The sequence below is a fragment of the Salmo salar genome, chromosome 12 (assembly GCF_965601325.2).
Source record: "Salmo salar chromosome 12, fSalSal1, whole genome shotgun sequence".
In the NCBI taxonomy this organism is placed as follows: Eukaryota; Metazoa; Chordata; class Actinopteri; order Salmoniformes; family Salmonidae; genus Salmo; species Salmo salar.
The window spans coordinates 40,414,026-40,435,243 of NC_138302.1; the positions used below are offsets into that span (position 1 = coordinate 40,414,026).

Below are 21,218 nucleotides of genomic sequence, written 5' to 3' on the forward strand. Positions count from 1 at the left end.
ACTACCAACAACCGATGACGATGCCTCAGTGGGTCCAGTCGTAGTTGGGCAAACCATCGCTGTGTTCTGCGCATGTGCAGAAGTCCCAGCGGAACCACAGTGTGGCCAGATGACATCAGACCCAAAAGTGTCATGACGGAATACGCCGTCACCATGTGATTCGGATAAAACTTTCGTAGGGCTAGCAACAGGGCAGCCCGCCGAGGATCCGAAATTCGAGCCTTCATAGTCAGTGTCTAGCTGTGACCCCAGGTAGACAATCCGATGACTGGGCCAAGGCGCGCTCTTTTCCCAATTCACAGCGAACCTCAGACGTGTGAGATGAATCACTGTCTGTGTCGTGTGTGCGATCGCCAGCCCTGCTGATGGGGCGAGAACCATTAAGTATTTTGCATACATATCTGGATCTTTTAAATCTGCAAAGGGGGGTGAGGGCTAGGCCAGTGATTGTTTCTGGACTGTGATTTTGTGATTGAATTCACATGATCATTTCATAACTAGGACCAGGAGAAATTCTTGACTTCTGTCTGTACTGGTAGCTCTGTCCTCCAGCACCAAGACATTGATGTAATGTCCTCTGAAGCTTACAGTCATTCATCACATCTTCATACCTTAATCATTTCCATGAAAATTCTACTTATCACACATTAAAGGAATACTTCTGGATTTTGACAATGAGCATGCTAGCAAATACCCATAGACTTAGTCTTTGTGATAACGCTAGTTAGTATTGGCTCTTTTGTTAACAGTCTTGTTCATTGTGTCCAAACTCCAGACTTCTATTTTAAAGTTGTTAATAATTAGACCCTAATGTGATATTTGACTCGTTAGACTGGGGGGAAGGTGGGGGGGAGGGGGGTGCCTGCAGTGGTACCTTGAATCGAATTACAGGTTAAAGATGTCATTGGTCAGATGGTCAAGAAAAGTTCATGGCCTTAATTATAGATAGTGTTAAAGCACAAATCAAAAAATATATATTTCCCCTTATTTTCACAGAGGCCTTCCAGGAGTTGGATAGAGAAGGCACTGGAACTGCTGAAATGAATATCACAGAGGTGAGACCATTTGAATTTCAATGCTATGTGTCTTTTAATCACTGATTCACTATGGAAAACATAACCTTATCCACTCTGTCGTTGTCTCTCACAGTGGCTGTATATGACCATGTGTGGTTGAAGTGTATGGTGATCTTGTATGCTGTAGAAGAGGACACATACACTCCCATAGTAGAGGACAACCATAGCCTCAAAGTGCCTCCAAAGCATCTCAGTCAGTGCACCCAACTAAGGCTTGCATCATCTCAAACAACCCCAAAGAAACTACTACTCCCTACTTTTGAATCTCCACAACAAATACCTTGTTGCCACTGCTCAATAACTTGGGAATTGCATTTAACCTGGTCAATTACACGTGATGAAAATGAAATGCTCTACTAAGGGAGTCGCTGCATATAAATCACTGCACGCATTATACAATGGCAAGGCTTTCAGGGCATAACGTTGTGCAAGAAATGCCTGTATTTTTTAAGTTCCATTCCAAACCTCTTAGGTTTTCCTCTCTTTTGTTTAACCATCAAATTCAGATGCTAGTCTGTAATAAGAGATGATGACATCATACTCTGTGACATTATGTATTTTTTTGGCGGGTTCTGTGAGAAACGGGGGCGCCGACACTTTGGTTATACATGTAACCTATGGTTCCAGACGCCCATGAACGCAGCACGGGTCTGCGCTACACTGAGGCGCCCGCCTGTGTTAGTGTGCGGTCTCCCAACAGCGATAGCGTCATCGGCCCAACATGGAGCTGTGTAAGTGAGCTGTTCTTTAAATCTTTAACCACATTATTCCTGAAGGTGTGTGGTACAAAGCTTTTATGAGGTATAGCATGGCGGCTCATCAAGAGCGTCCGCTTTGCTGCCCTCGTCATTCCCACTCACAACGTCCTGTGTGTAATCAGCTACGTACTCATTGTGGACTGTGCTAGACACAGGGTGGTGAGAGGAAGAGAGATAGAGAAAGAAGGAACCTTAACGGTCTCAAGTTTGTTATGGAAAAGAGGTTCTCTTGTGACGAAGTCAAATGGAACACATTCTTTATTAACAACTGACATATTGGCTCCTCCATCCCTTTGCAGGGTTGGGGGAAGAACAGTGGGCGCTGTCACACTGGATGCTGCGCTCTCTCCCCCTCCCCCCGTCAGGGTCGCCGTCTCTTCTGGCTGCCCCTAGGCCGCCAGGGTGACGAAATGAAGACCTCTCTCGCTGGTGGAGAAGCTGCTTTCTCTGGTGCTGCCGGAGAGGCGGGGCCCGCTCCAGGTGCATCGGGTGCTGCCGCTCGACGGGCTCTCCGTCTGGCTCTAGACCCATGTCTACTGGAGACGGTGGAGCGAGGAGGCTCTTTTGAATCCGCTCTACACCCTCCTGCCATTGGCAGGCCAAAACGCACCGTCGCATCTTTGACGGCGGCTCCAAAGAGGCCGCTGTCAGAGATGGGGGCGTTCAACAGGGCGGCTTTGTCGGTCTTCTTCATAGCCGTCATAGACAGCCAGAGGTGTCGTTCCACGACCACCGAAGTGGCCATGGACGTCCCCGCGCATACAGCCAACGCCTGAGTGAGATGGAGGATGGCGCCGGAAATCCTCGACGCTTCCTCTATCTCCTCTCCCGACAACGCAGTCTTACCCGTGGTGAGACGGGACAGAGAGGCGGCAAGGAGGGCAATATTATTAGCTGCTGCTACAGCTTGAACACCTAGAGCGAAGGACTTCCCTGCCAGCTGGGCTGTGAGTCTGTCCTTAGTCGTAGGTAATGTGGGTTTCCTGGATGACGGCCAGGAGCTCGAACCTGGGACAAGGTACGCTGCCAGGGCGTCCTCGAGCCTAGGGATATCCTGAGGCCGTGCTCCGTCCACTCTGGTGAATGGGATGTACGCCTTCACCGGCGCCCTGGCCTTTAAAGGCGCCTCCCATGCAACCTCCACATATTTTGCCAGTGAGGGGATGGCAGGTGCTAAAAGCACAGCCGCCCGTCTCGGTCTAGAGTAAAGGCCGCCCACCACCATATCCACCTCCGTGTTGGGGGGAATGGGGGGCAGTGCAATGTCTAGACGGCTCGCAGCCCGCTCAATGAGCCCTGTAAAATCAGAGCGCAGAGAGGCCGTTGCGTAAGAGGGGGCTGCTGAAAATTCAGAGCCCGTCTCTTCCTCGCCGAAGGAGGTGAAATTCCCATCGCTCCCTCTAGGGAGAGGGGTCATTTCAGCTTCGGTCGGGAGATCTCCCCTGAAAAATGCCCACCGCTGTTTCCTCTCCTTTAAAGAAAGGAGGGTGCAGCTAGGGCATTCCGGGGGTCTGTGAAACCGCCCTTAGCGTGCTGTGAACCCAAACACACGAAACATAAGTAGTGTGGGTTCGTTGCCGCCATAGCGGAGCAGCGACTCTGAGCTCTTAAAAGAGCTTTTGGGAGTGGAAAAAGTGTGCTCATGAAGAACGACGTCGAGACCAGGAAGTCGACGGTGGTTTCGTCCTGAATCTTCTCTTTTCTGTATAGGCGGCTTCTTCTTCTTCTTCTTCAGTCCAGTCCAGTCCAGTCCTGTCGCTGAAAATAATGGGAGTCTAAATGAGGAGAAACGTCCCATTATATATGGACACCTGTACTCCTATTGGCTGCATGTTTGTGCATAATTTTTTTCTCAGGCTATTCGCTACCTATGCGGGGTAAACCAATTGAAGCAGAGCTCCCATGTGGGGCGGAGCTCCACGACATAGAACAAAGTTAGCCTGAAGGTTTTGGATATATGTAAGCTCCCCTATGCCTAATTGGAATGGTTAGTGGAGCCATTATCACCATTTTGCATACATATTTGATTCTTTTAAATCTGCAAAACGGGGTGAGGGCTAGGCCAGCGATTGTTTCTGGACTGTGATTTTGTGATTGAATTCACATGATCATTTCATAACTAGGACCAGGAGAGATTTTTGACATCTGTCTGTACTGGTAGCTCTGTCCTCCAGCACCAAGACATTGATGTAATGCCCTCTGAAGCTTACAGTCATTCATCACATCTTCATACCTTAATCATTTCCATTAATATACTACTTATCACACATTAAAGGAATACTTCTGGATTTTGACTATGAGCATGCTAGCAAATACCCATAGACTTAGTCTTTGTGATAACGCTAGTTAGTATTGGCTCCCAAAACTACCTCTACCTTCCTTCGTACTGGACACAGAGACATAAAAATGGTATCCACAAGTTCATCCAACTCTGGGGAAGTAGATAAATGCCCTGTAACGGTCGATGTAGTAAGTGGACCAAAGCACAGCGGGTTGAGTGCTCATTATATATTTATTTTGAACACTTAAGAAAACAAAACAAGAAAACGAACGAACAGGATTACAGGCTAAACACAGCTATGCAATCACAACTTCCCACAAAGGGACAGGTGAAAACAGGGCTACTTAAGTATGACTCTCAATCAGCAACAACGATGTACAGCTGTTCCTGATTGAGAGCCATATCAGGCCAACAAAGAAATACACAACATAGAAAAACATAGAAATACAAAACAAGAACATTACCCAAAAACCCCGGAACACATAAATCAAACACCCCTCTTACATAAATACATATCCCATAAACCCCGAACCACATAAAACAAATACCCCCTGCCACGTCCTGACCAAACTACAATAACCAATAACCCCTTATACTGGTCAGGACGTGACATGGCCTCATTGCCAAAATCCCAAAGTATCCCTTTAAGCTTCTATGCATGTGAATTGTCCATGCACTCTTCTTTAACTGGGTCATTTATATTACTTCTGCAACCAAAGATAACAAAAAATGTTTCAACAATGGTTATTTTTCATTTGTAAACAGCAAGCAGGGAAATACGTCCACAGAGATGTTTTGTTAAAACCTGTTGGGGCTACAGGTTAGCAATGAACCCCGAGCCGGGATTGCTAACAAGGCTGGAAATTCAAAACATCAAAAATCTAATAATTTCAATTTCTCAAACAATCAACTATTTTACACAATTTAAATGATAAACATCTCCTTAATCTAACCACATTGTTCGATTTTCAAAGAGGCTTTACGGCAAAAGCATAAAGTTAGATTATGTTAGGACAGTACATAGCCACAAAAGTACAAACATCCATTTTCAATTCAAGGTCAGGCGTCACCAAAAGCAGAAACCAGCTTGAATTATGCACTAACTTTTGTCAATCTCCATCAGATGACACTCCTAGGACATTATGTTATACAATACATGCATTTTTTGTTCCATCAAGTTCATATTTATATCCAAAAACAGCATTTTACAGTAGCGTGAAATTCAGATTTTTTTCTTCTCTGAAATGCTTCCGGTGAACATAACAAAATTACTATTCGAAAACATTGGTAAATTATAATATTGTCATTCAAATAATAATATATTATCATCTCGTATTTGCTACCGAATGGCCAGATCTCAAAATAACTTTACTGGGAAATCACATTTTGCAATAAACGGGGTGCTATGCTAAGAACAACAGGCTATGCTATACAGTTAGCATCATCTAAAATCGATAATAACATTGTAAATATCCCCTTACCTTTGATTATCTCCATCAGAAGGCAGGCATCCCAGGTCCGGAAGGCATCCCAGGTCCGGAACAAATGTGGTTTCTTTTGACAAAGTTCATAATTTATGTCCAAATAACACCAAGTACTTAGCGTTCATTATGCTCCCACAAAACGTGGTGGGGGGACTGTAAAATCACGCCGAAAAGCTAAAAAAACCTAGTAAATAATCTATTTATGTTCGTTCAAACATGTCAAATGTTGTTTAGCATTAATCTTTTGGTCCATTTTTAACGTTAAACATCAGTAATATTTTCACACAACCTATCCTATGTCTAGATAAACAATGAAGACAAAACTCACGTTTCTCAGATTTATGCGCAGGCGCAAAAAAATGAAGTGATGACATGTCAACTTCCTTGGATTCTAATTTGCTCTCTGTTTATCATAGACGCTTCAAACAACTTTATAATGATCGTTGACATCTAGTGGAAGCCGTAGGTGTTGCGAAATGAATCCTTTCTCACTATGGTATCTATAAAACAATGACACTAAATAGTACAGTCACAAAATTTTGGATCTATTTTTCACAGGTTTTTGCCTGCAATATGAGTTTTGTTATACTTACACACACCATTCAAACTGTTTTAGAAAATTCAGAGTGTTTTCTATCCGAATGTGTTAATAATATGCATATCCTCGCTTCTGAGTTGGTGTAGGAGGCAGTTAAAAATGGGCACATATTTTTTTCAAAATGTCTCAATACTGCCCCCGAGCCCCAACAGGTCAGATGGTCAAGAAAAGTTCATGGCCTTAATTATAGATAGTGTTAAAGCACAAATCAAAAAATATATATTTCCCCTTATTTTCACAGAGGCCTTCCAGGAGTTGGATAGAGAAGGCACTGGAACTGCTGAAATGAATATCACAGAGGTGAGACCATTTGAATTTCAATGCTATGTATCTTTTAATCACTGATTCACTATGGAAAACATAACCTTATCCACTCTGTCTTTGTCTCTCACAGTGGCTGTATATGACCATGTGTGGTTGAAGTGTATGGTGATCTTGTATGCTGTAGAAGAGGACACATACACTCCCATAGTAGAGGACAACCATAGCCTCAAAGTGCCTCCAAAGCATCTCAGTTAGTGCACCCAACTAAGGCTTGCATCATCTCAAACAACCCCAAAGAAACTACTACTCCCTACTTTTGAATCTCCACAACAAATACCTTGTTGCCACTGCTCAATAACTTGGCAATTGCATTTAATCTGGTCAATTACACGTGATGAAAATGAAATGCTCTACTTAGGGAGTCGCTGCATATAAATCACTGCACGCATTATACAATGGCAAGGCTTTCAGGGCATACCGTTGTGCAAAGAATGCCTGTATTTTTTTAAGTTCCATTCCAAAACTTAGGTTTTCCTCTTTTGTTTAACCATCAAATTCAGATGCTAGTCTGTAATAAGAGATGATATCATACTCTGTGACATTATGTATTTTTTGGCTACCATTCGCAGGATCTTGGATTATAAAAAGTATGTAGAGCTATAGGCTGCTAATGAACTGTAAATTGTACTGATGCCTTAGTCTTTAGGATACCTCAGTACAGTAAACTACATCAGTTAAAGACAGAAATATAACTAATCTTTTTCTCAAGATGGCAATTTTAGTCTAGAAATTGGTGAGGGTACTTTCAACTAAAACACTAAATGTAGGAAAGGGACTCCTCAAAATGTGACAAGATAAAAAGTAACTTTGATGCATATGCTGAACTGCACATTTTAATTCTGCGAAGAATGTCACTGAATAAAAACTGACTGATCATGTAACTTTTGAGTTATTCATTTTCTAAAGATGATTAAGAACATGGTTAATGCATAGTTATAATCCCTAATGCAAACAAGGTGTGTATGAATGTAACCTTTTTTTTATTTATCGTTGATATGAAAGATAAGGTCCATTAGCTTCCAAAACCGTGCCGCAAGCGATGCATGTTAATGTGCAGACCGAGCGTCTGGGATCTATAAAGAACTCTCCCCTACAGAAGAAACCTTCGTCCAATGACTTATAGTATAATGTAATGAAACTTAAGAGTCATGATCAAGCGCTACCCCAACACTTGGTTTGCTGAGAGGTAGGGTGGGACTGGAGAAATGTAATCACTTTCATATTCATACCTTGACATGCAAGGACTAACAGTCCATGAGATCTTGATTAAACATTTGAAAACTACAACCTTATCTTTTGGGTTATGATGATACATTACTGTTATTAAGCATGAGGCACTTAATGACTCTAAATGGGTAAATGAAATGACCATTGAACATGGATGTAGCAGATTTCTGAAGATAAAACAGAAACATTACATTTGGATACATTTATTGTTCAAGCCCTCAGTTACAAATGACAGTGGGAATAGTGACGTCAACAAGAAAAACTGTCCTCTGCTGGGGCAGGTCTATGGTTCGAAGTCAATGCTGTTCTACTCTTTGATCTTTGCGTCCTTGCTCTCGATCAGTCCAAGAAGAAAGGCATCTGCTTCTAGTAGTGTTGTGTCGGTGTTCGCACCCAGGAAGCGAGATGTGAGCTCGAGGTCCTCAAGACGCAGACGTACCCTGCTCCCCCTCTGGTACTTCTCTCCATCCACTGTCGGTCGTTTACATACACAATGGAACTTGGCACCAAAGTCAATGTACAAATCGTCTTTGATTATGTGAAAGACCTTCCCGATTACCATTTTGTCCTTTGCTGGTCCCATCTGCATGAGAGGAGAATTTCGTAGCAATGACGCAAATGATTTTTCATTTCTTGTTGACCCAAGTCTGACAGTAGTTCCCGTCTGATTTTGTCTCTGCTGAAGGTCAGTGTGTTGTTCATATGCTGCAGCGAAGCCACTTTTCACCTTGTCGGCTGCTGGTTTTTGCGTTTCTTCCACCGCTTTTCCTTCTGATGTCTCCCCGCTATCTGTGCTGTATAACGACTTGCAAATATCAATTGCTCGTTTTGGAAACACACATGTGCCAGTCCTCAGACCTGACACGACCTTGCACAAAGCTGCCATGTTGCTGTGTCTGCCGCAAAGGACGATGGGTGCTTTATTTGTGTTACATTTAAATAAAAAAGGAAGGAATCCCACTATAATCAAATTCTTACTGTATAAAAATAACAAACTCCTTACATTTGTGGTGGCAAAATTAGTATAAAAAACAAAGCCCTTAATAAACGCTACATCGTCACGTTACTTAACAAGCTCTCCGGCTTCCGTAGCATAAAACATTTTGACGTTAGCGTAAATATCCGGTGGTAGCTCGACAAACTATCCTTACATTTCTGTGCTCTCTTTGACAACATCATGGAGTTGTTTCTTTCTGGTCCACGTCTTCATTTTTGCAATGCTTATTTTCCTACTGGAGCATCTGTTCGTGATCTAGTTGATATTTTTACGAAAGTAAAGGTTAGTATCAAAATGATCGTGTTATCAATTAAACTGAAATATTACTTCATAGGTTCCACATCCAACAAGCTAGCTACTGGTAGTTAGATAACTAACGCGGCAATGTTATTAGCGGAAGCTAGCTATCTAGTTTAACAAACATGCCAACCAGGATTTGAACATACGTAGTATTTTCTGCTATGCTATTCTGCGCTGTTTTTTTTTATTTATTTTTTTTACTAGCTAGTACTGGCAGTACTAATACTAGTGGGGATGTGCATCTTTCCCTTTCAAGACGATTCGATTCGCATTTAACGTTAGATGGGCTCCGATGCGATTCAATAACGAAACATTTCTCTACATTTTAGTCATTTAGCACATGGTTCCCAAACTTTTTTTGGTGGGTTTATGAAGAACTCCGTCCGGCTTTAAACGTAGTCTTGAAAGTTGTTATAGTAGAATATGCAATTTCGAAATTGAGTAGTGCACCATCAGGTCCTCTTGTCATGTTTGTCATTGCATACATTTTTAGATAGCTATTTATAACTTGTCAGAAATGTCCAGATCAACTAGCCTATGTCAGCAGGTTTTTTTAATGTAGTTTTTTTTTTGCCCGTAGATATTGTTATTTTTTTTGTCACTCAAATATTGCATGAATGCACATTTAGATATAGCAAATTGTATAGAATTGCAAAAAGAAAGTAGCTTAAAAACTGCACTTTTTTTGTGCGCCGCATGACGATGTGTAGAATTTCTGGAATTAAGCTTTAACTCTGCAAAATTCTCTCCACCAACAAGAGGGGTGTGAACGGTTTGTGTCATGGATAGTGTTTTTGCCAATAGAAATAGACGTGGGCGTGGGATGTTACCCAATGCTGGAAGTGGGGTTGCCCCAATTGAAAATGTTTGAGAACCCCTGATTTAGCAGATGTAATCCAGAGTGATTTACAGTTAGTGCTTTAATCTTAAAATAGCTAGGGGGGGACAACCACATATCACATGCATATAAATGAACATTTTCCTCAAAGTAGCTATCATTAGTCAGAGCTAGAAAGGGCGGATGCAAGTGCTGGTTCAGTTGTTTATTTTTGTTAATCTCTTGTGTACAGATGAAACGGCAAAAATCTGTCAAAGCCCAAGTAGAACAACATGCATGGTCCAAGACTTGCTTGAATATAGGGATCTGATAAATGATGGATTTACTCTTTTTCTTGATTTTCCAGCTGAAATCACCAACAGATTTAAAGTGTTAGAGCTAGTAATATATCAATATTTATCTTTAAAAAAAATAGGGAAAACAAAGCCAATGAATAAATGGCATGAATTTGGATTTCACCCCATCTCATCAAACGGTTTAGACCGTTTGGAAGTTTTGACACACTTGAGTTAGCTTCTCTTCTCCTGCTTCAACCAAGCAGTGCGGATAGCTAAAGAAGTCATACCCAAGAAGACTCGAGTCTGTAATTGCTGCCAAAGGTGCTTCAACAAAGTAAAGTAATGGGTCTGAAACTTATGTAAATGTGATATTTTAGTGTTTATTTTTAATAAATTTGGAAACATTTCTAAAATCCAGTTTTTACTTTGTCATAATGCAGTATTTTGTGTAGATGGAGGGGAATACATTTTATTTAGTTTTTTTAATTTAATAAGGCAGTAATGTAACAAATTGTGGAAAAAGTCAGTCTCTGAATACTTTAAAAAAATGTGACCTTTATTTAACTAGGCAAGTCAGTTAAGAACAAATTCTTATTTACAATGACGGCCAAACCCGGACGACGCTGGGCCAATTGTGCGCCACCCTATGGGACTCCCAATCACGGCTGGATGTGATACAGCCTGGATTTGAACCAGGGACTGTAGTGAAGCCTCTTGCACTGAGATGCAGTGCCTTAGGCCGCTGCGCCACTTTCTGAATGCATACGCACACACACTCTGTTTTCAAGTGAAACTATTGCTGATGGTGAACCTGAACAATCAAAATAAAATCAAATGTAATCTCAGATCATCGTGTGTATCCAGATGAGTTGTCTCCTGCGGTAGCTTTGGCTACATTTAATCCGGTAACAGCACGTTTGATAAAATAACCTAGCAAATGATATACTCATCTAATAAAGCCTATTATTGCTCAATCCATTTTACAAACATTTGAATGCTAAAGGTGACGCATAGATGTGCCAGATCAGGAATAAGCCTACCTCTCGTTGGTCAGCGCGTAAAGCTGCATACAGTGTGCGATTTGACTAGGCTACTGATATTGCATGGGGTTGTAGCTCAATGACTGTCAACACAATTAAATGCTTAGTTCTACACTGAAGGAGAGAACGCAGTTGTTACAAAATATTATTTATTTTCCAAAGGTAGAAAGTAATTTGAGGGGAAAAAATTGGGACAGATGTTTCGTAACGTTTGAATCAATTTCCTGGCCTATGCTACATTTGGATCGGTTTGGAGTTCTGAAGACCAACCGCACTCATATCTTAAACATTTGAACCGTGGACCGATGCGTATTGTTCAATCATTACGTCCCTACTAGCTAGCTACTTGCCTAACGTTTCTTCTATCGTTTTCAGGGAATCCCGTCATCGGATCTCTATGTCAAGAATAATGGACGACTATCAGAGCTTGATGAGAAATTGCAGGCTGGAGCGGTGTATCGACTGGAGCCTCGTCTCTGTGGAGGGAAAGGAGGTAACTAAGTAGTTATTAGTCTTGTCCCTTAGACTTGCAGTAACAGGTTCATTACTATAACTTCTATCTAGATGGTTAGCTAGCTACTTAAGAAAATGATAATTTACTGTTAAGCCTAAAGTTAGTGGACAGGTGTGAAATGTTGCTTACATTATTCTGAATAAGTGAGTAAATGAATAACTAACTGTTCCATTATTTGTAACTGGCAGGCTTTGGGTCTATGCTTAGGGCTCTTGGGGCACAAATTGAGAAGACCACAAACCGCGAAGCCTGCAGAGACCTAAGCGGGAGGAGACTAAGAGATGTCAACCATGAGAAAGAGTAAGTTAGTCACCCACAGACTCAATTTTATCTGGTATTTTGAAGTATTTTTCTAAATAGGTGTTTTTGATGAAGTTCACCTGGTGGATTTGATCGTCAGTTTGCACTTTTGGTACAATGGAATGGATAAATTGCATGAATAAATAGGTAATGAAAATGTAGTCAGTGTGTGTGTGTGTGTGTGTGTGTGTGTGTGTGTGTGTGTGTGTGTGTGTGTGTGTGTGTGTGTGTGTGTGTGTGTGTGTGTGTGTGTGTGTGTGTGTGTGTGTGTGTGTGTGTGTGTGTGTGTGTGTGTGTGTGTGTGTGTGTGTGTGTGTGTGTGTGTGTGTGTGTGTGTGTGTGTGTGTGTGTGTGTGTGTGTGTGTGTGTGTGTGTGTGTGTGTGTGTCTTCAGGATGGTAGAGTGGCTTAAGAAGCAGGCAGACCGCGAGGCAGAGAAAGAGCAAAGGCGTCTGGAGAGACTGCAGAGAAAGCTGGCCGAGCCCAAGCATCACTTTACAGACCCAGACTATGAGCAGCAGTGCCACGATCTCTCAGAACGCCTGGAAGACTCTGTTTTAAAAGGCACGAATTTCAATTGGATATTTAGAATGAAATGGTAGAATAGTATGTTTATTGTCCATTTGTAAGAATGGTAATGTCTGTTTTTCACCCAACCCCTCTGAGAGACACGGAAGCTGCACAGGGCCAAACAGTGCAGAGCCCCTGGTGTAATTTCTATACAGATATATTTATATATACACTTCCGGGCACAAGTTTTAGAACACCTACTCATTCAAGGGTTTATCTTTATTTTTACTATTTTCTACATTGTATAATAATAGTGAAGACATCAAAGCTATGAAATAACATATGTGATCATGTAGTAATCTAAAAAGTGTTAAACAAATCAAAATATATTTTAGATGTTAGATTCTTCAAAGTAGCCACCCTTTGCCTTGACATCTTTGCACACTCTTGGCATTCTGTCAACCAACTTCATGAGGTAGTCACCTGGAATGCATTTCAATTAAGGTGTGCCTTGTTAAAAGTTCATTTGTGGAATTTCTTTCCTTAATACATTTGAGCCAATCAGTTGTGTTGTGACAAGGTAGGGGGGGGTAGCCCTATTTGGTAAAAGACCAACTCTGTATTATGGCTCCCGAGTGGTGCAGCGGTCTAAGGCGCTGCATCTCAGTGCTAGAGGCGTCACTACATTATTTCAAGAACTTTGAAAGTTTCCTCAAGTGCAGTCACAAAAACCATCAAGCGCTATCATGAAACTGGCTTTCATGAGGACCGCCACAGGAATGGAAGATCCAGAGTTACCTCTGCTGCAGAGGGTAAGTTCATTAGTTACCAGCCTCAGAAATTGCAGCCCAAATAAGTGCTTCACAGAATTCAAGTAACAGACCCATTTCAACGTCAACTGTTCAGGGGAGACTGTGAATTAAGCCTTCATGGTCAAATTTCTGCAAAGAAACCACTACTAAAGGACACCAATAATATGAAGAGACTTGCTTGGGCCAAGAAACGTGAGCAATGGACATTAGACCGGTCTGAGTCCAAATTTGAGATTTTTGGTTCCAACGGCCGTGTCTCTTTGAGACGCAGTGTCGGTGAACGGGTGATCTCTGTATGTGTATTTCCCACCGTAAAGCATGGAGGAGGAGGTGTTATGGTGTGGGGGTGCTTTGCTGGTGACACTGTCTGTGATTTATTTAGAATTCAAGGCACGCTTAACCAGCATGGCTACCACAGCATTCTGCAGCGATACGCCATCCCATCTGGTTTGGGATTAGTGGGAATATCATTTGTTTTTCAACAGGACAATGACCCAACACACCTTTAGGCTGCGTAAGTGCTATTTTACCAAGAAGGAGAGTGATGGAGTGTTGCATCAGATGACCTAGCCTCCACAATCACCTGACTTCAACCCAACTGAGATGGTTGGGATGAATTGCACCACAGAGTGAAGGAAAAGCAGCCTACAAGTGCTCAGCATATGTGGGAACTCCTTCAAGATTGTTGGAAAAACATTCCAGGTGAAGCTGGTTGAGAGAATGCCAAGCGTTTGCAAAGCTGTCAAGGCCAAAAGTGGCTATTTGAATCTCAAATATAAAATATATTTTGATTTGTCTAACACTTTATTTGGTTACTATATGATTCCATATGTTATTTCATAGTTTTGTTGTCTTCACTATTATTCTACCATGTAGAAAATAGTAAACATAAAGAAAAACCATTGAAAGAGTATGTGTATCCAAACTTTTGACTGGTGCTGTATATATATATTCTTAATGATCTGTGCTGTGGAAAATGATGAATGTATAGAGCTGTTTGTTCCATAGAACTAATTCAAGGATGAGTAACAGTCTGTTTTTTAGGAATGCAAGCCTCTTCCAGCGGACTAGTGAAAGTAGACGAGGCACCAAAACGCAAAAAGCCACCTCCAAACAAAGGCCAAGGGAAAAGCAAGAAGAAATGCTTTTGGTGAATGAGCTTTGTCATCTTGGTTTAACATTTTTGTAAAAAAATAAATATAATAATAATCTTTGCAGACTCTTTAAAAAAAAAAATATAATAATAAAACATGCCAAAAAAGTGTCATGAGGACAAAACTGATAGTGGAATGTTTTGGATATTACAGGACGGGTGTTGGTGGCCTGGATGACCTGGACAGCTCTGAGGATGATGATGATGCAAGCGAAAGCGGGAACTCTCCCTCCACATCTGCTTCAGGTTCAGGGGTACCCGATTGTCCCGTAAAGGGAGCAACGTCAGCTCACACATCAGCCTCTCAGAGCAGAGCGGAACACACAGCAACTTCAGAAGCTCCTAGTGCAAGCAGCAACTCCATCTCAGGACCCAGCTCTCCAGAGAGCCCAGCAGAGGTGCAGACACGATCTCAAGCAGCGGCAGCAGCTTCAGGTGGTAGTGGGGAGCAGAAGGAGGTGGTCCCCACAGAAGAAACATTCCCGAAGACCAACAATCTAGGCGTAGCTCAGAGTAGCGTCAACCAAGCCGCTGTGAGTTTCTTAATGTTCCACTCAAGATTTGTCCTCTTGGGCCTTGTTAGTTCATTATTTAATGTTTTACATTTTCATTATCCATACTTGCTCCTTCGTTGTTCTGGGTCATTACATTTACATTTTAGTCATTTAGCAGACACTCTTATCCAGAGCAACTTACAGTAGTGAATGCATCCATTTCATTTAATGTATTTATTTATTTATTTTTTGCACTGGCCCCCGTGGGAATCGAACCCACAACCCTGGCGTTACAAACACCATGCTCTACCAACTGAGCCACAGGGAAGGTCATCACAGAATTTAAGCAGCTTTCCTTGTGACCATAATGCAAATGAGAAGTTGGGATGACCAAAGATGTTTAATGGCTCACAATGCACCACGAAAGGACATTGCAACAAGACTAATTGCAGTCATGCAAAATAGAACAGTGTAATGAACAGTTACTTTTAAAGATTAACTCATGTGTGTTTCTCCCCTGGTATGCAGTGTGAAGATGCACCCTTAGACCTCCAGGCAGTGCACTCAGACAAGGAGTTGGAGACTTTGGGGTTGGACAGGCTAAAAGCGGAACTGATTGCACGGGGGATGAAGTGTGGGGGAACCCTGTCCGAGCGCGCTGCTCGCCTTTTCTCCACCATAGGGCTTTCTGCAGAGGACATTGATCCTGCCCTATTGGCCAAACCCAGCAAGGGCAAGAAGCAATGACTGCCTAGTTTCTATTACAGCACCATATAATAATGAGTCTTATGCTGAGTGGACTCTTGATAACTTGGTGACAATTAAGGCAACAGATATAACTATGCCATGAGCCCCAGATTCGAAGTGTCTGATTATTTTGTTTGCCCCAAATAGTGGACACATTTAAAGATTGTCCCAGCTATTGGATATATCCCAGAATTCTCCTGTTCTTAATTCATTTTAGAAAGTTTTTCTGGAGTAGATTGTACTTTTTTTAAATTCTTAAGTCAGTGTACTGTCCCTTATGTTGGATGAAGTGGCACAAATTAAATTAAGTTTCTCGTTATCACAGTAGCTCGGTTTTTATCCAATTGGTGACAGATTTTCATGCAAATATTCTAAAACTAAATGCGCAATTTCCAACTAGAGATGTTACCATCACGTGACTCCAAGTTTACTTTGCTATGATGGTTATTATATCAACATTTTAGAGTATCAAGGTGTTTCCACTGCCATTTCTCATGTAATTAATTTTCCAGAAACACAAAGTTCCCACCTTGTGTAGCTTATTGTGTTTTGTTGACATTTGGAAAGTTTACTGACACTATTTGCTGTTTCCATCAGGACTGTGACTTTTTTTTTTTTTATCCAACGTACTTTACTCACATAAAAAGGTTGGATGGCCACCTGGTTAGTGAGTGGTTGTTCTCACAACCAAAATCTTTTTAGGACAGAGTTATTCTTTGGCTTAAAAATTTGGTTCATTACTCTGGAAATTGCTTTCTTGTTTTTCTGTGGTCTTATATGTACCCATGTTCTTTATTTGGATATATGGTTGAATAAAAGGCCTTTCTCAATGTTTCAAGGAGTTATTGTATTAAGTAAAAGTACATCAATGTGACTTCAATTGTTTTAATCCACAAACAATATTTTTCTCCTCATAGAACAAAAGGGGTTATCAGATGTTTTAAATCAAGCCTGAATTTAAGGAATACGATGGCTTGCAATTTTTTTTAATGTCTTTAGTCAGAAATCACAAATGTAGCTAACAAAGGTGAATTCATTTAAAGCCGCAACCTGCCATTTCAACAGCCTGCCCCTGCCGCTTTGTTTGGTTAATTGAGGGATGGGGCTGAGGAAATATAACCATTCTCAAATTCACAGCAAGCTGGATGCAAGGATTGATAGTCTTATCTTATTTAAACTACAAATTGTTTACAAACACTTATACTGAACAAAAATAAGACGCAACATGTAAAGTGTTGGTCCCATGTTTCTTGAGCTGAAATAAAATATCTTAAATATGTTTTTTGAGTGTATTGAAAAAGTCTCATTTTGTGCACCCTTTTGTTAAACAGCATGATCATTACACAGGTGCACTTTGTGCTGGGGCCAATAAAAGGACACTGAAAGGTGCAGTTTTATCACATGGCACAATGCCACAGATGTCTTGTTCTGAGGGAGTGTGCAATTGGCATGCTGACTGCAGGAATTTCCACAAGAGCTGTTGCCAGAGAATCTAATGTTCATTTCTCTACCATCCGCTGCCTCCAATGTTGTTTTAGAGAATTTGGCAGAATATCCAACCGGCCTGACAACCGCAGACTACGTGTAACCACACCAGCTAAGGACCTCCACATCTGGCTTCTTCACCTGCGGGATCGTCTGAGACCAGCTGATAAAACAGGAGTATTTCTGTCTGTAATAAAGGCCTTTTGTGGGGATAAACTCATTCTGATTGGCTGGGCCTGGCTCCCAAGTGGGTGGGTCTATGTCCTCCCAGGCCCACCCATGGCTGCGCTCCTGCCCAGTTGTGGAATCCATAGATTAAGGCCTAATGAATTCATTTCAATTGACTGATTTCAGTTGACTGAAACTCAGTAAAATTGTTGAAATTGTTGCATATTGCGTTTATATACAGTGAGGGAAAAAAGTATTTGATCCCCTGCTGATTTTGGTCGTTTGCCCACTGACAAAGAAATTATCAGTCTATAATTTTAATGGTAGGTTTATTTGAACAGTGAGAGACACAATAACAACAAAAAAATCCAGAAACACTCATGTCAAAAATGTTATTAATTGATTTGCATTTTAATGAGGGAAATAAGTATTTGACCCCCTCTCAATCAGAAAGATTTCTGGCTCCCAGGTGTCTTTTTTACAGGTAACGAGCTGAGGTTAGGAGCACACTCTTAAAGGGAGTGCTCCTAATCTCAGTTTGCTACCTGTATAAAAGACACCTGTCCACAGAAGCAATCAATCAATCAGATTCCAAACTCTCCACCATGGCCAAGACCAAAGAGCTCTCCAAGGATGTCAGGGACAAGATTGTAGACCTACACAAGGCTGGAATGGGCTACAAGGCCATCGCCAAGCAACTTGGTGAGAAGGTGACAACAGTTGGTGCGATTATTCGCAAATGGAAGAAACACAAAAGAACTGTCAATCTCCCTCGTCCTGGGGCTCCATGCAAGATCTCACCTCGTGGAGTTGCAATGATCATGAGAACGGTGAGGAATCAGCCCAGAACTACACGGGAGGATCTTGTCAATGATCTCAAGGCAGCTGGAACCATAGTCACCAAGAAAACAATTGGTAACACACTACGCCGTGAAGGACTGAAATCCTGCAGTGCCCGCAAGGTCCCCCTGCTCAAAAAAGCACATATACATGCCTGTCTGAAGTTTGCCAATGAACATCTAAATGATTCAGAGGACAACTAGGTGAAAGTGTTGTGGTCAGATGAGACCAAAATTGAGCTCTTTGGCATCAACCCAACTCGCCGTGTTTGGAGGAGGAGGAATGCTGCCTATGACCCCAAGAACACCATCCCCGCCGTCAAACATGGAGGTGGAAACATGCTTTGGGGGTGTTTTTCTGGCAAGGGGACAGGACAACTTCACCGCATCAAAGGGACAATGGACGGGGCCATGTACCGTCAAAGCTTGGGTGAGAACCTCCTTCCCTCAGCCAGGGCATTGAAAATGGGTCGTGGATGGGTATTCCAGCATGACAATGACCCAAAACACACGGCCAAGGCAACAAAGGAGTGGCTCAAGAAGAAGCACATTAAGGTCCTGGAGTGGCCTAGCCAGTCTCCAGACCTAAATCCCATAGAAAATCTGTGGAGGGAGCTGAAGGTTCGAGTTGCCAAACGTCAGCCTCCAAACCTTAATGACTTGGAGAAGATCTGCAAAGAGGAGTGGGACAAAATCCCTCCTGACATGTGTGCAAACCTGGTGGCCAACTACAAGAAATGTCTGACCTCTGTGATTGCCAACAAGGGTTTTGCCACCAAGTACTAAGTCATCTTTTGCAGAGGGGTCAAATACTTTTTTCCCTCATTAAAATGCAAATCAATTTATAACATTTTTGACATGCGTTTTTCTTTTCTTTTTTGTTATTCTGTCTCTCACTGTTCAAATAAACCTACCATTAAAATTATAGACTGATCATTTCTTTGTAAGTGGGCAAACGTACAAAATCAGCAGGGGATCAAATACATTTTTCTCTCACTGTAGTTTTTTCCAGTATATATGACTAAAAACAATGGACTAATATTGCCTAAGACATTCTTCAAGAATAAATAGGTATATGTAATTACTTGAAATGACCAGTCGCCTGTGAACAGCAGGAAATATTCTAGACTTCGAAAAGACATCACAAAAATCATATTACCTGCATAAAGAACAAAGATAATTGCAAAATAAAATTTTATTATATCTACACTTTGGTTTTGAAAAGCTCTGTCTTAAGTAGCCCTAGATCAATCAATCAAATGTATTTATAAAGCCCTTTTTACTTCATCATACAGAAACCCAGCCTAAAAACCCAAAGAGCAAGCAATGCAGATGTAGAAGCACTGTGGTTTGGAAATACTCCCTAGAAAGGCAGGAACCTAGGAAGAAACCTATCCTTCTTCAAGATGTTCAAACATTCATAGATGACCAGCAGGGTCAAATAATAATCATAGTGATTATAGAGGGTCAGCACCTCAGAAGTAAATGTCAGTTGGCTTTTCATAGCCGAGCATTCAGAGCTTGAGACAGAAGGTACGGTAGAAAGGGAGAAAGAGGGTCAAAACAGCAGGTCAAGGCAGCACGTCCAGTGAACTGGTCAGGGTTCCATAGCTGCAGGCAGAACAGCAGAAACTGGAGCAGCAGCACGGCAAGGTGAACAGCCAAGAGTCGTCAGGCCAGGTAATCCTGAGGCATGGTCCTAGGTCCTCCAGGAGGGGAGACAGAGAGGGATGGGAAAATTAGAGGGAGCATACTTAAGATCATACAGGACAACAGATAAGACAGGAGAATTACACCAGATAGGATGGACTGACCTTAGCACCCTGGCACAAAAACTATTGCAGCATAGACACTGGGGACTGAGACAGGGAGGGCGCAAAACCAGACAGGAAGATCACGTCAGTGACTCAACCCACTCAAATTGAGTGTAGCGGAAAAAAGCCTGGCACGATCCTTAGAAAACCTTTTTGAAAATATGTTAGCACAGCTGAAAACTGTTGTCTTGATTAAAGAAGCAATAAAACTGGCCTTCTTTAGACTAGTTGAGTATCTGGAGCATCAGCATTTGTGTGTTCGATTACAAGCTCAAAATGGCCGGAAACAAATAACTTTTTTCTGAAACTCGTCAGTCTATTCTTCTTCTGAGAAATTAAGGCTATTCCATGCGAGAAATTGCCAAGAAAATGAAGATCTCATACAACGCTGTGTACTCCCTTCACAGAACAGCGCAAACTGGCTCTAACCAGAATAGAAAGAGGAATGTGAGGCCCCGGTGCACAACTGAGCAAGAGGACAAGTACATTAGAGTGTCTACTTTGAGAAACAGACACCTCACAAGTCCTCAACTGGCAGCTTCATTAAATAGTACCTGCAAAACACCAGTCTCAATGTCAACAGTGAAGAGGCGACTCCAGGATACTGGCCTTCTAGGCAGAGTTTCTCTGTCCAGTGTCTGTTCTTTTGCCCATCTTAATCTTTTTTTTTATTGGCAAGTCTGAGATATGGCTTTTTCTTTGTAACTCTGCCTCGAGGGCCAGCATCCCGGAGTCGCCTCTTCACTGTTGTTGAGACTGGTGTTTTGCGGGTACTTTTTAATGAAGCTGCCTGTTGAGGACTTGTGAGGAATCTGTTTCTCAAACTAGACACTCTAATGTACTTCTCCTCTAAGGATCAATTAGCCTTTTAAAATGATAAACTTGGATTAGCAAACACAACGTGCCATTGGAACACAGGAGTGATGGTTGCTGATAATAGGCCTCTGTACGCCTATGTAGATATTACATTTTTAAAAATCAGCCGTTTCCAGCTACAATAGTCACTTACAACATTAACAACGTCTACACTGTATTTCTGATCAATTTGATGTAATTTTTATGGACAAACATTTGCTTTTCTTTCAATAACAAGGACATTTCTCAGTGACCCCAAACTTTTGAATGGTAGTGTGTGTAAATAAGGTATTTCAGTTTTAGATTTTTTATACATTTACAAAGATT

At 41.7% G+C, this 21,218-nt stretch overlaps 2 protein-coding genes and 1 non-coding gene across 3 annotated transcripts; 1 reads left to right on the forward strand and 2 right to left on the reverse strand.

Moving 5' to 3' along the window:
• Positions 1–7,935: 7,935 nt before the first annotated feature.
• On the reverse strand, positions 7,936–8,832 carry mrps28 (mitochondrial ribosomal protein S28). The gene has a single exon (XM_014131568.3). The coding sequence runs from the start codon at positions 8,632–8,634 to the stop codon at positions 8,056–8,058; it is 579 nt and encodes a 192-aa protein (XP_013987043.1). The 5' UTR covers positions 8,635–8,832; the 3' UTR covers positions 7,936–8,055.
• LOC106565011 (splicing regulator SDE2) lies at positions 8,832–16,564 on the forward strand. Its single transcript, XM_045691328.2, has 7 exons — positions 8,832–9,027; positions 11,577–11,694; positions 11,904–12,015; positions 12,409–12,578; positions 14,381–14,486; positions 14,644–15,022; positions 15,512–16,564. Exons 1-7 carry the CDS (start codon positions 8,926–8,928, stop codon positions 15,728–15,730), a joined length of 1,206 nt encoding a protein of 401 aa, XP_045547284.2. The 5' UTR covers positions 8,832–8,925; the 3' UTR covers positions 15,731–16,564.
• trnat-ugu (transfer RNA threonine (anticodon UGU)) lies at positions 15,232–15,311 on the reverse strand. The gene has a single exon. It is a non-coding gene; the product is annotated as a tRNA-Thr (tRNA).
• Positions 16,565–21,218: the final 4,654 nt, after the last annotated feature.

Coding starts and splice junctions, on each gene's coding strand:
- mrps28 (XM_014131568.3), bottom strand. CDS start 8,634: ATGGCAGCTTTGTGCAAGGTCGTGTCAGGTCTGAGGACTGGCACATGT.
- LOC106565011 (XM_045691328.2), top strand. CDS start 8,926: ATGGAGTTGTTTCTTTCTGGTCCACGTCTTCATTTTTGCAATGCTTAT. Junction 12,016..12,408: donor GATGTCAACCATGAGAAAGA/GTAAGTTAGTCA, acceptor GTGTGTCTTCAG/GATGGTAGAGTGGCTTAAGA. Junction 14,487..14,643: donor AGCAAGAAGAAATGCTTTTG/GTGAATGAGCTT, acceptor TGGATATTACAG/GACGGGTGTTGGTGGCCTGG.